This window comes from Anguilla rostrata, chromosome 6 (assembly GCF_018555375.3).
Source record: "Anguilla rostrata isolate EN2019 chromosome 6, ASM1855537v3, whole genome shotgun sequence".
Taxonomy (NCBI): Eukaryota; Metazoa; Chordata; class Actinopteri; order Anguilliformes; family Anguillidae; genus Anguilla; species Anguilla rostrata.
In genome coordinates, this window is record NC_057938.1 from 28,493,305 (window position 1) to 28,516,518 (window position 23,214).

The 23,214-nt window shown below is 39.4% G+C and overlaps 1 protein-coding gene across 8 annotated transcripts in view; it reads right to left on the minus strand.

The window, feature by feature from the left end:
• The window catches only part of LOC135257857 (serine/threonine-protein kinase MRCK alpha-like), a 377,275-nt gene that overhangs the window by 65,567 nt on the left and 288,494 nt on the right, over nt 1–23,214 (minus strand). For all 8 annotated transcript variants that reach the window (XM_064341039.1, XM_064341035.1, XM_064341036.1 and 5 more), the window contains 6 exons: nt 17,254–17,373; nt 16,970–17,050; nt 8,816–8,921; nt 8,263–8,399; nt 7,622–7,761; nt 7,388–7,469 (listed from right to left, as the gene is read on the minus strand). In XM_064341039.1, coding sequence (XP_064197109.1) covers nt 7,388–7,469; nt 7,622–7,761; nt 8,263–8,399; nt 8,816–8,921; nt 16,970–17,050; nt 17,254–17,373 — 666 coding nt within the window. The remainder of the gene's footprint in view (nt 1–7,387; nt 7,470–7,621; nt 7,762–8,262; nt 8,400–8,815; nt 8,922–16,969; nt 17,051–17,253; nt 17,374–23,214) is intronic.

Here is a 23,214-nt window from a genome sequence, read left to right on the forward strand (position 1 = left end):
ATTAATAATAAAATTATGTTCAGTTATCTTAAATTTAGTTTCTCAGCAAAACGAATTATGCTTAGCTAGCATAGCTTGCCAGTGAGCTAGGTAGGCTATCCGTGGTTAGCTCACGCATTAGCAATTTGAACCACAGGGGAAGAACATTGACTACACTGATGGTCAATCAATCAGAAATGTGTACTGGTCATTTTTGACTAGGCTAATTTTCATATAACTGTCTGGTAGACCTGCTGTTAACCGAGCAAGTTATCATCGTAGGTTTTCGCCACAGTCAGTTAATGAGCCAGTAACTGCTACTCCATCGCCGTTTGTGGTGTTCACTTGCTGGGTGACGCTAGCTGACCGATCGTTCGCAAGTCACTTTTAAACGAATAAAAATTAACACTGTCAGCGGTGATGAACAAATCTACCAAGTATTTTAATAACTGATCTGCAGGCGTGTAAATATGACAACGCACTTTGTAGAGCAAGTTTCCCACCTGGTGCATGAAGACAAAAATAATGTACATTGAATTTCTAATTTTTTTTTTTTTTTCTTGTAGATCATCAAAACCAATGGAGAAAAGCCAATATACGCAAGGAGCCCCCAGGACTGATTCTGAGAACCACTGGCTTAAATGCTCTTGTCGGTCTCTTAAATGCTAAAAACATGTTCCTTTCTAAATGCCAGTGTTACAATGATGGTTAATTTAGTTAAATTCTGTGTGTGTGAGTTCATCGTGTGTTGTATGTTATCCAGCAAATAAACCTTAAGACTCTTAATTCGCTTCGTGAAACTGAAAATTGTGCAGTGTTTATCCCAAAATCAGGATTATAGTAGCTTTGTCACATCTGTGAAGCATGGCCCAGGTAGACATTTACGGAATGTACATGAGTGACAAGCCGTCAAACACGTTTGACAGATTGAATAATTGCCGGTTAGGGTTAGCTAGCTAGTCAAATGGCTTGGTAGCCGAAGTTGTTTTAGCATAGGCTACTGGACTACCAAATATAGCAAATAAGCGTTAGCTGATTACGCTTTCTGCCAACTAATTATTTGGTTAAGTAGGCTAACGGAAATAGTAAAAATGACTTGGCTACCGAAAAGAGGAGGAGGATTATTTTATGGTCGTCTAGTTCAGCTGTAAATAGCACATGCCATAATGAAATCACTACGAAATGGGATGCATTTTCTGACTTCGCACAGGTGGACTGTGGACGATGAGTCGGAGCCGCAATGTCAAGGCCAAGAGGCGCCGCCTCCCACCCCAGTGACCATAGACTGTTGCCCCTACTGTAGCTTAGTCCACCGCAGTAATCAGGAAGTGATGCAAACTGTAACTCATTGGTCCACAACAAATATTATAACAGTGCTCAAATGACACAATAAATCATGAAATCGACCCATGGACAGTGTGTCATAGGACGAATAAAATACACATATTGTGACTATTTGTTCTTGTGAGAACATTTTTTTTACTTTGTATTTTGACCGCATTTGTACCATAGACTTACATGAAAACCGGATATGAAAACACCTATACTGGAGCCAACCGCAGTGGCGCTAGTTAGCAACCAGGAACAACAAGAGCAGGAAATAAGCTTAAAAAACGAAGTCTGGTTTTGGCTGCTTGGTTTGAACTGGTCGATACAAATCCCCCATCAAGCCCACTCAATAATAGGTGTTCAAGAGCAATATGGTTTGATTAATATTGTACTGACTCGCATAAGGTCTAATTTTGAAATACAGTGAGCTCCATAATTTTTGGGACAAAGACATTTTGTTTTCTTGATTTTCTCAATTGTAGATATGTAATCATATAGCCTAATTCGTATGTGGGTAAAGTTAAGATTCTCATATTTTCTTAAAGGGTAGTTGTATACATTTTGGTTTCACCATGTAGAAATTACAGAACTTTTTATACACAGACCCCCCACTTCAGGGCAACATAATGTTTGGGACAAATGGCTTGATAGGTGTTTCTGTTAACTTCTCATAATGGCTTCCTTGACTAATACAAATCTGGCCCACACATTGACAAGCACCAATAACGGACTTCAAAGGCAAACAAAGGCCTAGAATCAAGACTAGATACTGCAAGTTCCGCTATATCTGCATTAAGGAAACAATTTAACATGACTTACCAGAAACACAGATGAAGCCATTTGTCCCAAACATTACGGTGCTCAGAAATGAGGAGTGCTATGTATAAAATGTCCTGTAATTTCTACATAGTGAAACCAAAGTGTATTAAAATACTCTTAATTAAAAGCTGAGAATGTGCACTTTAACCAAATATTAATATTATCTTAAAATAATTAAATTGTGGAGTGCAAAGTCCAGTTCCCAGAGATTGCTCCATAGGATCTCAGGTATTGTAAAGGTTCTGGGATTGAAACTGAGGGGTAGAGATATATCGATCTCAGTGAGGTTTCCCAGTTAAAACAAAAGATAAACAAAGGACAGAAATGCTTCAAATACAAAATCATCTGGACTAAATCTGAAGTACTACCCCCCAAAAACAACAAATGGTATACTCTGGCATGGCACCTTCCCTTCAAATGGATTCCCATATATATTAGTTTACAATTTTCAATTCAATTCACAGTCAAAGTCACAAAGATGCTTTAGAGTAGAAAGACAAAAATATTTTGGCAAAACAATCTGGGCTCAAACCCCAAAAAGTGAAAAATTGAGGTTAAAAAAATAAACTACCCAGCGGTATCAGAAATGCTGCATTGTGGCAAGAAATATTTTATGTAACAAACAATTTATTCAGGCTTAACCACCTCCCTCTATTGCCTAGGTCAGCAACTGGCTGTCAATGGGAAAAATCTTGCCCCCCAGCAATATTTTTTTGCCAGTCAAATCTCCACAAAAATATTAATTTTATTTGGTAAAATTACATATTCTCTGAACTATGATGCAAATAGTCTGAAATTCAATTTACAAAAAAAGTTACCCCACCTGAATAATTTAACTTCATTCATGATTAGAGAGAAAATCATTTTGAGGTGGTGAAATCTTGCCGTCCAACAACAGTTTTTCAGATAAAATCAACATCCTGGTCTTGCAGCACACCTAAACTATTACAGCGCATTTATTTTACTCAGCCTGTGCAGTGGGAGATCATCCTTTTATTCTCTCACAAGCTGATGGAAAACATAGTGTTCAGTGCATTGCTTTATCCATGAGCCTTTAAGCTCACCGTTCATTTTTGCACAAAACACACTAATGGTTGTGACAGTGGCAAATCATTAATTTGGGGGGTGCTCTCCTTCAACCTGCTGACCAGTTCTCTCTGTCTGCCGACCATAACAGGAGTCCTGTCAGTGACTTGAACAGCATACTTATGCAAGGTCAGTGGTTATGCATATCCATGTAAGTGATATTAATTAATTCTAACTTTCTGTGTTCAGCTTGAAAATCTACCAATCTACTGTATATAGTATGATTACAACATGCACTTATTTACACATGTGGGTTTCATACCTTGAAGCAGAATAAAACGATTTGATTTTTAACCCTAACTGCAATTAACTTCTTCAAAGTAATGGAAAACAACATTATGCTCCTCATAGCAGTGTATAGCAGCCTTATGTTGCACTTCAAAAGTAACATGATTCAATATTATCACAACATATTTACCCAAACACTGATGGATGGCAAATGTTGACATCCAAAGTCAACAATTAATCAATAAGTTACACATGATAGCACTGGCAGTTGGCTATGACTGCTCGGGCCTTAATTACTGCTTGTAGCCATTATTAGGGGTCCAAGCAGCGAAGCTGGTGGAACCCTATTGTTTTTGTTAGGATTATTAGGGGTCCAAGCAGCGAAGCTGGTGGAACCCTATTGTATCTGTTCGGATTATTATTAGGGGTCCAAGCAGCGAAGCTGGTGGAACCCTATTGTATTTGTTAGGATTATTATTATTATTCTTATTTTTTTCCGCTAAAAGTGTCTGAGGCTGAGCAACCATACGTCCTAGAGCAACCAAATTTGGCAGGTGGGTTCCTATGGCCCCCCACTACTCAGGCACAAAAAATCATCTATGTCGGCCAGATGGTGGCGCTATAACAAAGGGTCATGCTTAATAGGCCATAACTCCCACACCGTAGGTTAGATCAACCCAAAACTTCATGGACCTATGCATCTGAACGTGCTCTACAACTTTGTCATTGGCACCACCTATGTCCGCCATATTGTTTACCCGCCCTTTTGACATTTTCGTTGGAGCGTGGAAGCTTTCTGCACTAAAATGTCTGAGGCTCAGCAACCATAAGTTGTAGACCAACCAAATTTGGTAGTTGGGTTCCTATGGCCCCCCACTACTCAGGCACTAAAAATCACCTATGTCGGCCAGATGGTGGCGCTATAACAAAGGGTCATACTTTAAAAGGTCATAACTCCCACACCGTAAGTCAGATGTCTTTGGGACCACCTATGTCCGCCATATTGTTTGCCCGCCATTTGGACTTTTTTATTAGTTGGGGTGCGGAAGAGCTGGAGCTCCAAATCTAAGTGTTACGACATCTAGTAAACTACTTTACGGCAAGCGACATCCATGTCGACGCAAGTAATCCAACACCGTAGGGTCTAGTTTTTATCAGTGAGGGGAGGGTCTGAACGTCGAGGAAGTAACTAGGTAGCTGTTTTGTAGGTGACTTAGTTAATGCACTCGTCTTAACTATTGCTTGTATTTTTGCATAGACTGCGTTGTTGCTGTTCTTGTTTGTGTTAGCGTTAATCAGTTTAACCTACAGGGTCCAAGTTCAACTATGCGGTTGTTCCCTGCACTTGGAACGGTACTTCTCTCTAGGGCTTTCGACACACTTGTTCCTGATTATGATTATACACTTTGTTGTACGTCGCTCTGGATAAGAGCGTCTGCCAAATGCCTGTAATGTAATGTAATGCAATTTCCCGTAGCAACAAGATAAACTCGACGTTAGCCCTAAAATATGCCAATAGCAGTGAAAACGCTGCTCACTGAATAACGAAAAAAACGAGACAAATTTTCTTGTTAAATTATACCATGTCATTCTACAGTCAATATCTGGGACTAAACATTGAATAAATAAACAATCTTACCGTTGGTTTTACGCGTAGATGTCCCTTTTGCGAATGAGTGGTCATATATTGTCTTGCACAATCCATTTGTGAAAAATACGCGCATATGTGACGCCTGGGTCGGCTATCTTCAATAATAGCTGTGCGTAATACCACACCTGTTGCTTACGGCGTTGTCACCCTTTTTAGTGCAATTTGGCTTGATTGACAATTCATTTATTCAGTAGGTGAGAGTATAAGCTTTCTAACGATGTATAACATGTCTGATTTTGCTTTTGGAATAGCGTTTTATAGGTCGGCGTAACCAAAATTTTTCTTATCTGCCAATGTCTAAAAAAATAAAACGGTAGGCTACTTTGTGCCCAGTACACAGATCGCGAGTTGATATTTGTCTTTTTTTTTTGTTTTTTCTCAATGTCGTATTTATTATTTGAAATGTGTATTTATGTGTTATTATTCTATCTGTCTCTGTGGCGCTCTGAAATGTGCATTCTCTGCTAAGCTGAGCAACGGATTGGAATAAGTGTATGACGTAGTGTTGCATGGTATACCAAAACTTCAGCACTTTCTCGGTACTTAAAAAAAAAAAAGAAAAAAAAAAGAAACGGTTCGGGATTAGAATATTCCGACGTTCGGTAGTTTTGAGTCAAATGTAAAAGCCAGGGAAATTTGTCTCCCGCGTTACTGATTGAGAGGATTAAAAGTGTCATTTGTCAGAATCTTCTCTAGATGGCAGTAGCAACTAAGGTTGCCAAGTGAGGTGACGTGTGCTTGTGCCTTCACTTCGCTGATACAGCGCAGGCTTCGACTCAGTTGACTTCAGTAGCAATAGGTGTTCTAATTTGTAAATATTTAATTATAGGAAGATGCTGCATTGTTATTGAAATATGCTGTTTTTAGATCTTTTTTAAAGTGAAAGACCTGTTTAAAGATAATTTACTTTACAATTGTTTAATTTTAGAAGTATATTTAATATAGTTTTCTATGGTTTAGTGTTGTAACACTATAGTCCTATGCTTATTGTTATGTTGAACAGGCTTCAACTTAAAGGTTGTTAATAAACCAGGTTTTTAATAAATTGTGAATTCGAAAATGAGATCAACCCTTTTGGACATAACGTTTCTGATCTATTAAGGTAATTTCAGTATCGTTAGGTACCGAGTATTGAATCGGTATCGTTTCAGTATCAATTATCGTGATACTAAACCTGGTATCGGTATCAAAGTCAAAAGTTTGGTATTTTTGAAATTGAGTGTCTTTAAATAGGTTAGTTGTATTATATAATGTGGATATTTCACGCTGTAATGTAAGCATTAGTAGTGTAATAGATTTTTGTGATGCATGCAACAGTGATGACGAGAGTGTTGGAACATTGCCAAAACGTGGTGGACAGTTAAATTATTTTCATATCGTCCCATCCCCCTACAAGCTGACCTAGCTAACGATATTTGATTTCAGCATTATTAATGATATTTATCTCCGCCGGGCGAGAGCCTGGAGTGGATTATGCGTTTGGTCGCGTGTGTGTGTGTGCACGTGTGTGTATCTGTCCGCAGCTAATCTCGCATAGTACTGGGCCGATCAGCCTAATACTTGTTGTGCATGCTGTCAGCAGGTCAATGACCTGAATTCGCGAATATTTTGCAAATCGGTTAACAACAAGTATTTTATTTGAAATAATTTCCATCATTGTACATTGAAATACATTGACTGCTAACTCCTCACTCCTCCTAACCAGCCGGTAGGGGCTGCAAGTGATCAACAACTGCTTCTGTTTGGAATGAAAGACCAGCAATGTAAAATGTCAATTTCAACGTTAAAATGCCAAAAAAATAATCTGCCAACTAACAGGGTATGTTAATGTTTGAATCTGTGGCAATTATTTTGCTGCCATTTTCACGCTGAAATTGATATTGGTCCAGATTGTTCCTGTCCAGATTTGAAATGAAAGTGCCAGACTATAACGTCAACGTTAGCTCTGTCTAACACATCGTGGCTGATATGAATGACATTAGGTAACATGTCACCACCTTTAGCGTTACTTCACTGAATCAGCATTTTTGGGATTTTCAGTGGCATGGTAAAAACTTGTAATATTGTATTTGTCTGGTTGCATTGATTGTGTAGCCTCTATTGTTACATCAGCAAAGCTAACACGCCTGGCGAAGATCTGCACTCTACTGAGTACACTCTTCTAGTTATTATTGTTATTGTTATTGTTATTATTATTAAGAATAAAATGTGTTCCTCTGGTTAGGTATTCCTCCCCGGGCACACCCACCACCCTGTCCTCCCTCTCATTCCTCTTTCGTCCACTCTCACACTCACTCTGAAAATGCAGGGTATATCCTTCCGGCTGGCATGTATGACATCTGAAGCCAGGACTGAGCTGACAGAGAACTCCTCATCCCTGCAAAGCAAGTGAGAGGTGTGAATGAGGCGTGCCTAAGTAACTGAGACCAAGCATGAGAATTAAACCATTATCTCTGCCTCAACTGCCATTTTCACCACCAACTAATGTCTGTGTGAGAGTGGGGTAGAAGAAGAACAGAAGTCACACACCTCATGTCAATAACCTGGCTGACCACTACGCTGGGCTGGGAGGTCTTGCTCTCAGCCAGGTCATAGAGGAACAGCTTGAAGTCGCAAACGACAGCAATAGCTCTCTGCCAACCTTTTTTCACCCCTGCTGGCTTGGGTACCTGAAAGACAAAATCACAAAGGTGCCCTGTCATAAAGTGTCCATGTTCACAAATTTCATTCATATGGTTGGACAAAATTACAGTTACATACAGTACATGATTTGGGGGGGAGAAAATCCCCAAAAACAGAAATATTTGCAGATCAAATCCTTTTAAAGTAGGTTGAATTTGGAAAAACCAGGTAAGGGCAAAGCTACTAATAGTAGGGGATTTGTGAACCTCGTTGCATATTCATGTAGCCAAAAATTATATTACGCAACTTTTGTTCACATTGTTTCACACGCTAATTGCCATAAAATGCTAAATCCATTACAAGATTAACAAAGCCCTGCTCTACCATCATTAGGATGTGTCAGCAATGGCCTCCTGATATATCCTACCCAATGACATCCTGAAAGGTATGACTTCCTTGCTGAATGAAACACAACACAAATGTAACACAAACCTGCAGATCAGATCTACAGCAAGGGGACATAGTGAAGATGTGACAGCCCTCCTTACCCGGACGTGCCCCTCATAAGCTGTGCCAATGCCCTTCTGCGGATCGATACCCAGTGGGCCCTTGGTCTGCTCAGGTGGGATAGGGCACACTGCCGGAACTTTGTCCGCACAGGTCACATGACAGGAGAAGTTACAGACTGGATATTGGAGGAGACAGACAAACTGATTCGTGAGCCACTGAATTTACCATTCATTTTTACAGAAGAAATGTTTTGGTTAATATATAATATAATAAAGCTATTATTTGCTTTAGAATAGACCAAAGTTTGCAAAACTGATAAACATAAAACGTCATTAACAAAATTCAAACTAGAGGGTGCAGGCAACCTTGGAAGCCTCCAAGGCTTGTTTGAGAAAGAAAACCAAAACACTGCGGAATGCTCTTCTGACCCCATAAATATGTCAACACAAGAAATGTTCCAAGCATTGTTGGAAGCAAAGTATGTCAGAGTGCCGTTATGAAGCCACATAGCACTTATGATAGAAGAATCCCCATCTATTCATCACACTTTTCATCACACTCTTCCTCCTCCCCCTTGCCCCTCCTTCCTACCTTCACATGTGCAACCCTGTCGAATCAGGCCCACCATCAGGGAGGTACATTGATTGCATTTAGTTGGTGCGCTGAAGGACCTAACCACAAACTGGTGAGCTTTGGGCTGCAAGTGAATATGATACATGCATAGTTGATTGATCAAAGACATCATACTGCAATGGGTTTACAGTATCAGAACATAAAACAGTTTTTTTTCTTCTTTTATTACCACAAAAAAGGACAGAACCAAAACAGAACAAAACCATGTTGCAATGCAGGACAGCAAACAACTACTAACACTACAAATGTGTGAACATATTTATAGGGGAAAATGGAACAGAAATAGCAATTCTAGTAAAAGTAATGTAGAAACCGTAATCCCATATGGAAAAGGACTACAGTAGTCCACAATGTTACCTGAAAATGATGACTTAAAATATCACTGTTAACCAAAAAACCCCAGAGTATTCCTGTAAAATAGCTACAATAGATTTTGTTATTTTGAGATGACAATACTTACTGAGATAACTATTGTTATATCAAAGGGGAGGAATAATATCATAGATTATGAAAAATGTACAAATAACACACTGAAGAAATCTTAGCTTCCATTAGGAGTAGTGCAGTTGCCCATCATATTGGTTCAGAAGCAAGAAAAAAAATTGGATGGATGGACATTAGCTGTAAAAAATGAGTAAAACTAAACCAGAATTGAAAAATAAAAATAAAAAAGGATGGGGGTCAGCCAGAGGCCAATATGGTACGGTAGGGATGATAATAAAGGGATCCAAGATTTACACTTAGAAGAGAGAGAATCTTAAAATTTTTCACTGTACCAGTGATCTATAGTAGCAGGAGTGTCTTTAATCCAATTTTTAATTTAATCCAAAAAAATGCATTTCTGAGCCACAAACAATACATTTTTTTAGAGACTATACCATTGATATCACCTACCATCTGAAAAAGGGAAAACCAAGGGATTTATACAACATTGCTACCCAAAATATGATCTATTTCATTCCTTATTTTGTCCCAGAAAATGCAATTAAAGAACATAAAATCGATGAAAACAGTCTTGTTAGCCCTTCTTTTTAGGCTTGTCAATTTTCATATTGTCTGGATCAGGTCCCTAGAAGGCTGCCGTGTGAAGGCACTTAAAGGAGTAACATGGTGGTTTTCACACTTTCTCGGATTTATGTGCTATTTGCACAAAAGGCATTGAAGAAACACGATGAGTGAAGTATTAAATATGTCCGTCCTTTATTTTTAGAGAAATATGCGTTTTAAATTCATTGTCTTATTTTCAGCTGGTTGTGGATGTTATCAACTTAGTGCGTCACAAGTACAGTAACCACTCCCCTTTCCACGCCCCGTAAAGAAATCTGACTGGACACACCGTCCTGCTACAAGTGTGCTGTGAAGTTTAGGTAGCAAACAACAAGGCTGAATCCTTCTGACGTAATTTACATAGAAACTATATGCTCAGATCGCCTAGTTTCACTCACTGTGGCCAAGCGGAATCGATAACGTTTCAGAAAATATATAACTTTAAAAGGTTTAATTCAATCTTCTACTGGGACTTGTGCCGTTCATTGAGGGTGTGAAAGAAAATTTCTGTGCCGCTGACTATAATCAAATGTTTTGCAGATTTACCGTTCGATTGAACAAGTATCATTCAAAGTACATTTTTATGGGTTAGTGCTGTCCGATTGTGCTAGCTACTTCACATTAACCTTGTACGGCGATCAGTAAAGGCTAACAGCACAGCACCACTTAATTATTGTCACTTCTATCACCACTGTAATGAACTAAAATAAAGGCGACAAACTACCTTTTCTGTGAGAAATGTATTGTTGACCTGCAGTCAGTCAGATTGCTGTGATAGCTCATTCTAAATGGATAACTCGTGACCCATAGTTAGTGCCGCTGGCTTGCAGGCAAGACAATCAAATATTTGACTAAAGTTAGGTTCACTTATTAGAGTGCTTTTTAAGGACTATTAGACTATCTCTGGTTGGTTCTATTCATTTATAGCTAGCTAGCTAACGTTAGCTAGCTATGTAGTTTGCTTTCATAATGTAATGTTATCGATAACGTTAGGTCGCTAGTTTGCTTTCGTAAGGACGTTATAGTTGTGGTTTTATCTTAACTTGACTGGCAAGCTAGCTAGCTAGCATAAATTATTATTTGATATAAGTCAACGTCCTTAGCTGTCGATACTTTATATACTAAGTTAGCTAGCTTGTGAAAATTCAGTCTCCCAAGATGAGCACGTATCATGGAGGTAGCTATGGTAACGGGGCACGGTCTGTCAATCATAGCTAACTGACAGTTCTCATTACCACGCCCAGACAGTTCGGGTGAACTTTCATAGTGGGAAATTTAGGCTTAGAAAAATACGTTTTAAAATAAATTTAAATGACTGAATAATAAAAAAATTATGCACATTTGTTTTGTTGTTGCCTAAAGACAACTGGCAAGTGTCACATTCAACCACCATGTTACTCCTTTAAACACCCTACGAATTTATAAGACTAAATGTATATCATGTAGAAGAAGCAGAGGCACTTGGGGTGCTCAAGACAAGGTTTGACAGTGCTACACAACCTCTAGAAAAGGAGTGCCAGATTCAAGTCTCACAGGGTCTAGACAATATTTATTTATTTATATAGTTATATAGCACCTTTCAAGCAAAAAAGCACAAGGGGCTTTAACAATCAGTAAGAGATAAAAGAAAAATAAATATGAGTTGAGGCAATATACAGATAATAAAAGCAATTACAATATACAGGCAGTCACAAAGGAAACGGGATAGAAAATAAAAGACATTAAAAGCCAATCAATAAAAATATGTTTTCAGTTTGGTCTTGAAAGGTGACGCTGACTCAGCTGTTCTAATGCCCAGAGGAAGATAATTCCAGATCCTAGGGGCTGTAATTGAAAACCCACAATATCCCTTTGTCTTCAACTTAGAATCTGGAACAGCCAACAATGATGTTTCTGATTACCTAAAAGGGTGACTGGTTTGGTAAGGAGACTATGGAGGAGCAATGTTGTTAGGGCGCCATCTTCAGGCAGAGACGGAACAGTTTAGCTGGCCTGCAACTTCAGCTGTAGGCAATTGCAATCATTTTTAATGCTTTATCTGTTCTGCCAGCAGTGAGACCGGGGTTCTGGAATGAGACACACATGGGAGCTACATATAGTCTATTCCCTTCCCCTGTTGTGTGGGTTTTGTGTGTTTGTTTGTTCATGAGAGCGCACAATAAAAACCTGGGTGCGTCTGAGACTTGCAGACTGTGTGGTTTGTGGGGAGAGGAACATCAGAGCCTGTTACAATGGTGGCCCGTACGAGGGGAGAGGAGACAAGATAATTTATGGAAAAACAAGCAGAAACAAGGGTGATGGAATCGCCCCTGGGGCAAGCTTTGAGACTGCTAGCTGCCCTGCAGGAGAGACAGACCGCCGCCTTCTTTGAGCTGGCTCAGAGGCAGGTGGAGGATTGGGCTCTCCTGCGGAGTATGCTGCAGCGAAACCCGGCAGGACAGCTGCCACCAACAACCCCAACTGGCAGGTATGCTGGACTGCAGATGCCATGAATGGCAGACATGGAAGACGGTGAGGCGTACCTAGCCATCAAGTGGGTGGTCAGCACTCTTTGCTATTATCTCCGGGGACACCCTTTCACCCTCTGTTCGGACCACATGCCCCTTCAGTGGCTCCACCGCATGAAAAATGCCAACGTGTGGAAAACTCGTTGGTATCTGGCATTACAACCTTATAAGTTCAAGGTGATCTATAGGCTGGGGGCTCACATGGTGGTGGTTGACTTCCTCTCCCACTTGGGGGAGGGGCAGGAGGGGGGTGGGGTGGAATGGTGTTGGATGGCAGCCGGATGGCTCCCCGACATGGGGATGGCACTGGGGGTATGTGGAGGGGTGGTATGGTTAGGGCGCCATCCGCAGGTGGAGCGGTTTAGCTTGCCGCAACTGCAGCTGTAGGCAATTGCAGTGATTTGTAATGCTATATCAGTTCTGCCTGCAGTGAGGCTGGGGCTATAGAATGAGAGGTACACAGGAGCAACATATAGTCTGTCCCCTTCCCTTATTAGGGGTCCAAGCAGCGAAACTGGTGGAACCCTATTGTATCTGTTAGGATTATTAGGGGTCCAAGCAGCGAAGCTGGTGGAACCCTATTGTATCTGTTAGGATTATTATTATTATTATTATTATTATTCTCATTATTTGTCTCCGCTAAAAGTGTCTGAGGCTCAGCAACCATAAGTCCTAGAGCAACCAAATTTGGCAGGTGGGTTCCTATGGCCCCCCACTACTCAGGCACTAAAAATCACCTAAGTCGGCCAGATGGTGGCGCTATAACAAAGGGTCATGTTTAAAAGTCCCACACCGTAAGTCAGATCAACACAAAACTTCATCGACTGATGCATCTGAATGTGCTCTACAACTTTTCTGTTGGGACCACCTATGTCCGCCATATGGTTTGCCCGCCATTTGGACCTTTTCATTAGGTGGGGTGCGGAAGAGCTGGAGCTTCAAATCTAAACGGTTACGACATCTAGTAAACTTCTTTACGGCAAGCGACATCCATGGCGACGCAAATAATCCGACACCGTAGGGTCTAGTTTTTATCAGTGAAAGGACGGTCTGAACGTCGGGGAAGGAATGGAAGACAGTGCCACCCAGAGTGCGTGCTACGATACCAAAAGTTTGATAGTACAAGCGTTTTGAGAGGATGAATAATTACTTTTCTTTGGCATGGATCTATTTGAAGACAGTATCGGGTGAGTTCGTTAAGTCTTTAAATCTGTCATTATGGTGAGAAATAGCTAAACCATTTTATTGATAGGTTCTGAGTTTCTGTGCACACGCGCGAAAACACACTGGTATAATAAAACAATGACGGTAATACATATATAGTCCGCTTCATTCCGTTGCTACCATAACATAACAGACTATCTTGTGTCTACAGCTGCAGTTTCTCGCTGCAATTTCTAACATTGAATATTCACAAAAGACGCAATTTATGCTGTACTCTGCCAATGTCTAAATGAATAACACGCTACGATAAAGCTTTGAGAGGATGAATCATTACTTTTCTTTGACATGGATCCATTCGAAGACAATAACGGGTGAGTTCGTTTACTCTTTAAATCCGTCACTATGCTGAGAGAAATCGTATTCTCAATGTAATCTCTAAATTGACTGTAAGGTTAGGGTTGTAACTAGTTAGCTATTTCGTAGGTGACTTAGTCTTAACTCGTCTTAACTATTGCTTGTATTTTTGCATAGACTGCGTTGTTGCTGTTCTTGTTTGTGTTACTGTTAATCAGTTTAACCTACAGGGTCCAAGTTGAACTATGCGGTTGTTCCCTGCACTTGGAACGATAGGCTACTGCCCTCTAGGGTTTTCGACACACTTGTTCCTGGTTATGGTTATACATTTTGTTGTACGTCGCTCTGGATAAGAGCGTCTGCCTAATGCCTGTAATGTAATGTAATGCAATATTCCGTAGCAACAACATAAACCCGACATTAGCCCTAAAATATGCCAATACAGCAGTGAAAACGCTGCTCACTGAATAACGAAATAAACGAGACAATTTTTAAAAAAAATTATACCATGTCATTCTACAGTCAATATCTGGGACTAAACATTTAATAAATATACAATCTTACCATCGGTTTTACGCGTAGAGATGTCCCTTTTGCGAATGAGTGGTCATATATTGTCTTGGACAATCATTTTGTGAAAAATACGCGCATCTGTCACGCCTGGGTCGGCTATCTTCATAAATAGCTGTGCGTAATACCACACTTGTTGCTTACGGCGTTGTCGCCCTTTTTAGTGCAATTTGGCTTGATTGACAACTCATTTATTCCATAGGTGAGACTATAAGCTTTTTAACGATGTATAACATGTCTGATTTTGCTTTTGGAATAGCGTTTTATAGGTCAGCGTAACCGAAATTTTTCTTATCTGCCAATGTCTAAATAAATTAAACCGGTAGGCTGCTCTGCGGCCAGCACGCAGGTCGCGAGTTGATATTACGTCTTTTTTTTTCCGTTTTTTCTCAATGTCGTCTTTATTATTTGAAATGTGTGTTATTATTCTATCTGTGTCTGAGGCGCTCTGAAATGTGCATTCTCTGCTAAGCTGAGCAATGGATTGGAATATGTGTCTGACGTAGTGTTGCACGGTATACCAAAACTTCAGCACTTTCTCGGTACTTAAAAAAAAAAGAAAGAAACGGTTCGGTATTAGAATATTCCGACGACTGAGAGGATGAAAAGTGTCATTTGTCAGAATCTTCGCTAGAAGGCAGTAGCAACTAAGGTTGCCAAGTGAGGTGACTTGCGCTTGTGCACTCAGCTCCTTGATACAGCGCAAGCTTTGACTCAGTTCACTTCAGTAGCAATAGGTGTTCCAATTTGGAAATATTTTATTATAGATAGATGCTGCATTGTTAAAATATGCTGTTTTTAAATCTATTTAAAGGTGAAAGACTTGTTTTAAAGATTATTTACTTTAGGACTGTTTAATTTTTGAAATATATTTAACATATTTTTCTATTGTTCAATGTTGTAACACTATAGGCCTATGCATATTAATATGTTGAAGAGGCTTCAACTTAAAGGTTGTTAATGAACCAGGTTGTTAATAAACCATGAATTTGAAAATGAGGTCAACCCTTGTGGACATTACGTTTCTGATCTATTAAGGTAATTTCAGTATCGTTAGGTACCGAGTATCAAATTAGCATCGTTTAAGTTTCAAGTATCATTTCAGTATTGAGTATCGTAATACTAAACCTAGTATCAGTATCAAAGTCAAAATTTTGGTATCGTGACAACACTAGTGTGACGCCTTTTTCAGTTGCGGCGCAGAAACACTGCAGCTGTGCATACACGCCGGACCATCTAAGGGTTACGACATGCCATCTAAGTGTTACGACATAGTAAAGGCCTTGACGGGAAGCGGCCAGGACATATCCATGGCGACGTAACTAAGTCATCCAACAGCGTCTCTTAGCACAAAATTGGCCATAAGTCATCAATATTTTATACGATCATCATGATATTCAGTAGACATGTTGGGTGAAGGCATATGATCATGAGGACAAAGCCATTTTAAAATCGCTCCATAGGGGGCGCGATGGTGCCAATGCTTGGACCCCTCCCAACGCCGCTTGCGGCTTTAATTGTGTATTTTGTTTGCCTTGCTGCATAACCATACTTTCACTTCAGCTTCAGCTCACGGACAGATAACTGGACATTCTCGTTAAGAATTTTATAGCACAGAGCACAACTTACCATAGTTCCTACAATAAGTCGTCCAGGTACCAAGGCAGCAAAGCAACCCCTCACCATCACATTACCACCACCATGTTTGACTGTTGTTATAATGTTCTTATTGCGAAATGGTGTGTTTTGAAGAAATTTTGGCAGGCTGGCCACTCCTGAGAAGATACACCACTGTTCCAACTGTAATTCATTTGGAGATAATGGCTCTCACTGTGATCGGAGGAATCCCAGAGCCTTAAAAATGGCTTCATAACCCTTTCCAGACTGACATACTTCAAAAGATTTTTCTCATCTGTTCTGGAGTTTCCTTTGATTGTGGCATAGTGCGCTTGTAGAAACTTTATGGTGATTACTTCACTGATGGTAAGGTTCAATATGATTGGTGCTTACATTCAACAGTGATGGCGGTAATCAAGTCTGTCTGCGTTCAATCAGCTAAATGTAATTATCAATTAAATTTGGTTAATTGATCGGTCGATTGAGTAACTAAGAGGACAATTACTTTTCACATAGGTGATATGGGTGTTTGATAACTTTTTTCATTAAATAAATGAAATAATTTTTTAAAATGTGTTTTGCATTTAACTTTCTCAGTTTCCCTTTGTCTAAAGATCAGAAACCATTCTGCGTGACAAATATGCAATAATTCAAGGCACTGTAATTAATTGAATTTTAAAGTTGGGTGTATACAGGATATGTTGCACTGTGCCATGCCTGGTCTTGAACACAACCAGGGTTTCTGCTTCTATTATATGACCTGGTAAACCAGTAGCAGTATAAAGTTATGTGAGGCTCTAGTCCTTTTATCCTTCACACAACTGATCAATCTTATGTATTGAGACAATCTTACCTTTGGTGTTAGAAGGCCAGATGTACTGTATCCAGACCTCATGGTGGGAGTCTGGACAGTGCGTGGGGGGTGGTCTATCAACTGGATGGGAGAGCAGGAAAAAGTGTGAGGTTCTAGGAATAGTGAATTTAATATCTCACCAGCTCAAAGGGTACTTAACGGCCAATCCGTTAAGTACCCTTCATGGATGTAAATAAAATGGGTTTTGACTCTCATGCTTTTTTATGTGGCCTTAAGATGAGGGCCTGGACTTGTAGTGACAGGGGCCAGAATTTGGCTGTTACCTCAATAAGCTCCATGTCACTGGCTGTTGAGGGTGATCGTGAACGGGACATTGGGTGGGATTTGGATTCTTCATCTCGGGATGGAGTGTTGGACGAGGTGAAGTTGTCAACTGAGTCAATCTGAAGGGAGTGGGAGGTGGGAAAGAAAGAGACAGATATGATATAGGTGATGTCCCACTGTATCTAACACAGAGGACAAAGCCAGACACCATGCAACCCAGAAGGTTTGAAAAGCCATCCTGGAATATTTTAAACACATTGTGTCACTGCAAATGAGTTTCACATTCAGGTGTTCAGAACGGTGTTCATAAATATTGTATGAATGAATCATGTCTTGGTGATTGAGCTGTTCTTCAACAAAGATGCAAATAAGTGCTACTAATGTGAATTCTGCACCACACTGGAGTGAAATGTTACAATAATTCAGCATGTTTTACAATTGGTCCATGTGTGTAAATTTGATGTAGAAATACAAAAACTATGTTTGTTCATAAAGTAAGAAAGGAAAAATAAAAATAATGATTTGTGGTAATCAAAAACAAGATATTTAATGAATACTTGGAATATTAAATGATGAAATACATTTATTTCAAAGATATAGCAAAGAAACACTCAGTCATGCATGAAATAACATAGGAAATGAATACGGGTCATTTTTGACCCATGTTGTGCATTAGAAGGGTAGTGATACAAAAACAAGTTAATTGAGGAATACCTGGAATACTGAATGATGAAATTATTTTTTTGCAAAGATATAGAAAATAAATCACTTTTGACCCATGTTGTGCATCAAAGGGTTAACATGCCATGCCCATTTTTGTATGGTACTTCAGTTATCATATGCTCAATATGCAAAATTTCAAGTGCAAGGCACATGCAGCATACGTCACAGAGATTTGTAGTTACATGATAAATGTACTTTAGGTGGTGGGCTATTGGAATTGCAAAGAAATAATATAAGCTGCACTCTTCCAACCATGCCCCCTAATGTCTGCCGTGCCATGTTGACCATGGTCACTAATATTTGCCTAAATTCATTTTACCAGTATGTGGGAATTCTGCTTGATGTGATATACATATAACTGTCAAACTTTGCAAACAGGTATAAAGTGACCTCCTTTGCACACTTGACAATAAAGATGAGGTCAGGTGATTTTGGCCATATTGCAAATGGTAAACTCGTTATTTCCATTGAATACCATTTCTCCAAATCTGGAGCTTGCATAACCTTCAACCTTGGGAAAGAGGAACCAACCTAATAAAGATACGTGGCATCACATCACTTGGTCACTTGGTACAGCAGCCATACTGTGAATGGCAGACATATGTTATTTCTGTGTTAATTTAGTTAAAATTAATTTCTCCTGACTTAGTTCTTGTATAACTTTCAAAGCTGGTAAAGAGGCTTAATTGTTACCTACAAAGGACACTTGCTATCAGATGAGTCAGGTCACGTGATATGGGTGCAGATTCAGGGCGCCCCCACAAATTTCTGTTTTTGTGACCAGTCATATGGCCTGCCTCCTCTGCACCGGTATGTAAACAAGTATGCATGATAAAAATCAGCCTTATGCCAATTTACATAACTGAAAGTATCCCATGTGAAAAAAGTTTAGGCCATTTCCATTTTTAAAAAGCTAATGTGTGGGTTAGCAGAAAAACTTCCATGTCAGTTAACCCCTTAGCGCACATGCCAAATCTGGCCAATCCTTGCCCATTTAGGAGGTACCCTATTTAAAGCTTTATAACTCCAGATGTTAACACTACAGAGACTTGAAAAATGCCTTAAATGAAGCAGGACATTTGTACCATTTACAATCATAGCTTAGATTACTTTATATTCATAATTTTGGAAGAAAAAAAGTGCCACAAATGCAATTGTTTAGGCAAAAAATCTAAAATGAATTTGCTCTTTTTTAGTTCGCAATGAAATACTGAGAGATTGCATATATACAGCAAGTTAAAGTATACATGTCCTGGATCAAAAACTTCTTGACCACAAGTTCATAAAATCTAGGGGTGGATATGTAGAACTACTAAAGATCTATGAAGCAAAATCTAAGCTGTGTACCCAGCGTCGCCAAATCTGCCCAAAATGTCTAAATTATGCATTACTGTAAATCACAACATATTCACATATTTCACTACAAATCAACTGTTTTTACTCAAGAAACTCACTGTTGCATCATTTTCAAATGGGAATAAAGAGCTTTCCGTCAGTACAGTGGTAGAAATGGCTAGGGGTCCAGAGACATACCCAAAATCTCTCCAAAAAGCAATATAATGCTTTTTGTCCATTGTAAAGCATATAAATGAGCCCCTTATGAAGATTTAAGATGAAACATTGATACCAGATTTAAAAACAATGCAAAAATATTGTCACACAATGTTGTACAGTACCTAAATGAGTAATAATTAGCTATTGTATGTATTTCTATACTCTGTACTCTCGTATGTTTTCTTGTATGGGGATGGGATGACATGAAAACAATTTCCAATTGTCCACCACGTTTTGGCAATGTTCCAACACTCTCGTCATCACTGTTGCATGTGTCACAAAAACTACTAGACGAGCAACGAACACATACATTAGTGTGAAATATCCTCATTATAAAATAAAATACCACTAACCTATTTAAAGACACTCAATTTCAAAAACAACTTATATTACCAAAATATTTTGAGCAGTAATACTTACATAGCAATGATGAAATCTTATCTGTTTTCAGTAGATAAAGACAGACAGTAAATCAATTATACAGTTCTATGCGCATCTGTCTCACTCCAGAAAACGTTGTCAACTAGGTCTATCAGCAAACATATGGCTTAGCTATGCCCAGAATTCCTCAATAATAATAGTGTTTTCCAGGAAGTTGCGAAAAATTGTTGACAAGGCTTCGTTAGGTGCAGCTACCACCGAGTGAATTCGTAAGTGAATGCGATGATAAGAAAATTTTCGGTTACGCTGACCCAGGGTTTCCCCCAGAAAAGTTGTTAGGCCTGGTGGCAAGTATCTTTTGATGGGGGCCGGCGGCCCAGCGCGGGCCGGCGGGCAAGTGTCTTTTTTGATGGGGGCCCAGCGCGGGCCTGCGACAGACTGATGGCAGCGTTAAGGTAGGGCCCTATAGTTTCTGTGATAACAGAATCACAGACGGAATCACGGAATTGAGAATTTAAAAAAGCTATAATACAGATTCCATAGGGCCCTACATTAAGTCAGTGCTAAAAGCTGACAGAAGATTTGAAAATATAATGTAATGTGAATGTTGTTATAAATAAGTCATTTATTCAACACACATTTAAAAAACAACTATTTACAGCATAGCATAGTCTTACAAAGAATCTGACAACAATGTACAGACTTGGAATGCTGTGTTTTCAACAACAACAAAAGAAATTAAATAAAATTAAAATAAATAATATCAAAGTTTTTGCACTCTACAAAAAACTTACGAAAAAAGTCCTGATTGGCTACTGATTCTTACAGCCTTGGAATGCTGGGCACATTTCAACAAAAACAAATGAAATTAAAATAAATAATATCGAAGTTTTTGCACTCTACAAAAAACTTGTATTCAAGTCCTGATTGGCTACTGAATCTTACAACAAGCCTTGGAATGCTGGGCGCATTTAAATAGGGATCGGAATCGCGAACCGGTTCCAAGTTGTCCTATTCATTGGAATCGTATGGCTCCGAGCTTATCGATTCCGCTTATCGAAGCCAGCATGTTTTTACGACAGCTGCGCATTGCAAAACAATGACGTAATGCCTTGGGGGAGGCACGCACGCAGGCGGCCTCTCTCAGGTGTTTGTTTTGGACAGCAGCTGTCACAACAAATTTGATCCGGGCTGCCAGCCTTGATACATTCTGTTGCAAAAAAGATTCTAAGACGACTCAGCAATTTCTCTGGATTAACGGGTTATTTTCTAGCCTGAAATGCGATCGTATTATGAAATGGCTACACGTTATGTAACGTGCAAGTAGTTGGCTATCTCTCTGGATACAAAGTAAATGTTTTTACCAATAAATAATAATAATAAATGCGATTTTCTCCATGGAAATAGCTATACAAAAAGGCAAAATAAATGTCCTGTTTGTGATTGCCGTCGTAGATGTCAGAAGGAAATGTCACTGACAAAAAAAAGTTTGCTCTCTTTGTAGTGGTTTGGGCTGGAAACGAGCTGTAAGAGTGGGATATGCACAACACTGCCTACTTATTGGCTACTAAATCTTACAACAATGTACAGCCTTGGAATGCTGGGCACATTTCAACAACAACAAAATATCTATGTATCTGTGTTACTGACTGTTTGGCTAGCTAGCTAAGTTAGCTAAATGACCACGTTGTCGTGCACATCAATGTCACCAAGCTAACGTTATTAATAAACAAGTGAAGTCGTTATTTAGATGGCGATTAATACATCATGTAATGTTACAATGTATCGAACATTACATTCATGCTACTAGTTTAACGTTACCTACACACTGCTTAAGTTAATATAAAAAGAATGTACTTACTGACGAGATGAAGTGATAACGCAGTTTGTAACGAGGTTAGTTAGCCTACTAAATAAGAAACGGTGGCTTGCTAGGTAATGTTAGCTTGTGATAGTTGGAAGCATCAAGTGTTGAACGTCACTCTATGCACAATGAGGGTAAAGAACAGACCTGCTGTTTTCCTATAGTGTGTTCACGTTTTAACCAACAGATGTCACTGGTGAGCTGTCCAACCAAGCCGCCCCACTGCAACTGTAGTTTAAAAAACATATTAAAAATACGTTAAAAAAAAAAAAAAAAAATCCCCGATGCTTAGGCCCGGCTGCCCGCCGGGCTTGCAATACACTGGCGGAAACCCTGCTGACCTATAAAACGTGATTCCAAAAGTTATACATCGTTAGATAGCCTATACTCTCACCTACTGAATAAATGAACTGTCAGTCAAGCCAGACTGTACTAAAAAGGGCGGCAACGCCGTAAACAACACGTGGTATTACGCACAGGTATTTTGGAAGGTACCCAGGCATCAGAAATGCGCGTATATTTCACAAATGGATTGTCCAAGACAATACATGACCACTCAGCCTCAAAAGGGACATCTCTACGCGTAAAACCAATGGTAAGGTTGTATAGTTATTCAATATTTAGTCCCAGATATTGATTGTAGAATGACATGATATCATTTTTTAAAACTTTTTCTTGTTTATTTCCTTATTCAGTGAGCAGCGTTTTCACAGATGTACTGGCATATCTTAGGGCTGTTGTCAGGTTTATCTTGTTGCTATGACGGAATACGATTTTTGAGTGGTGAAAGAATATTTTTATGAATACCCAGATAGACAATATTGTCCATTATGTCATGGGTGGGGGGTGTAGTTGCAGATGAGACTGGGAGGGGGTGCGTGTTAAATGAATGACCAGAGCGACACTGTGAAACTCCGTATTCGGCATAGTTGTCGTGTATCGTCTACTAATGAAATTAAAACAACGCGTTTCTGTTTTTAACTCACACTTTGGTTGCAGTAGCACTGAATGTCTGAGCTCTGTAATCTCGGCACGCCGGCGTGCCGACCACTAGGGGCTTTGCGCTCAGAGGTTAAAACTGCATCTGAGGTAGTCTTGGATATACAGTATATTCAATCAATATATATTATGGGTGACTTCAAACCCACAATTAATTAGGAATTAAAGACAGGACAAGGAAAAATTGAGAACATTTTTTAGATGTTATACATAACATTTTTTTTTTTGGACAGTATGCCAGTCAGTCTACAAAAGGGATCTGGTGCTATGTAATGATCCTGACAGAACCTGCAGCATAAAGGTAATCGAGCAACTTGGGACAAGTGATCATTCTGCAGTTAGTTTTGATTTTTGGAAAATTAACAGGGCCTCCTCTAAGCTCAGAATTCTTCATTTTAGGCGAGCCAATTTCAACAAGATACAAGAAAATTTAAGTAAT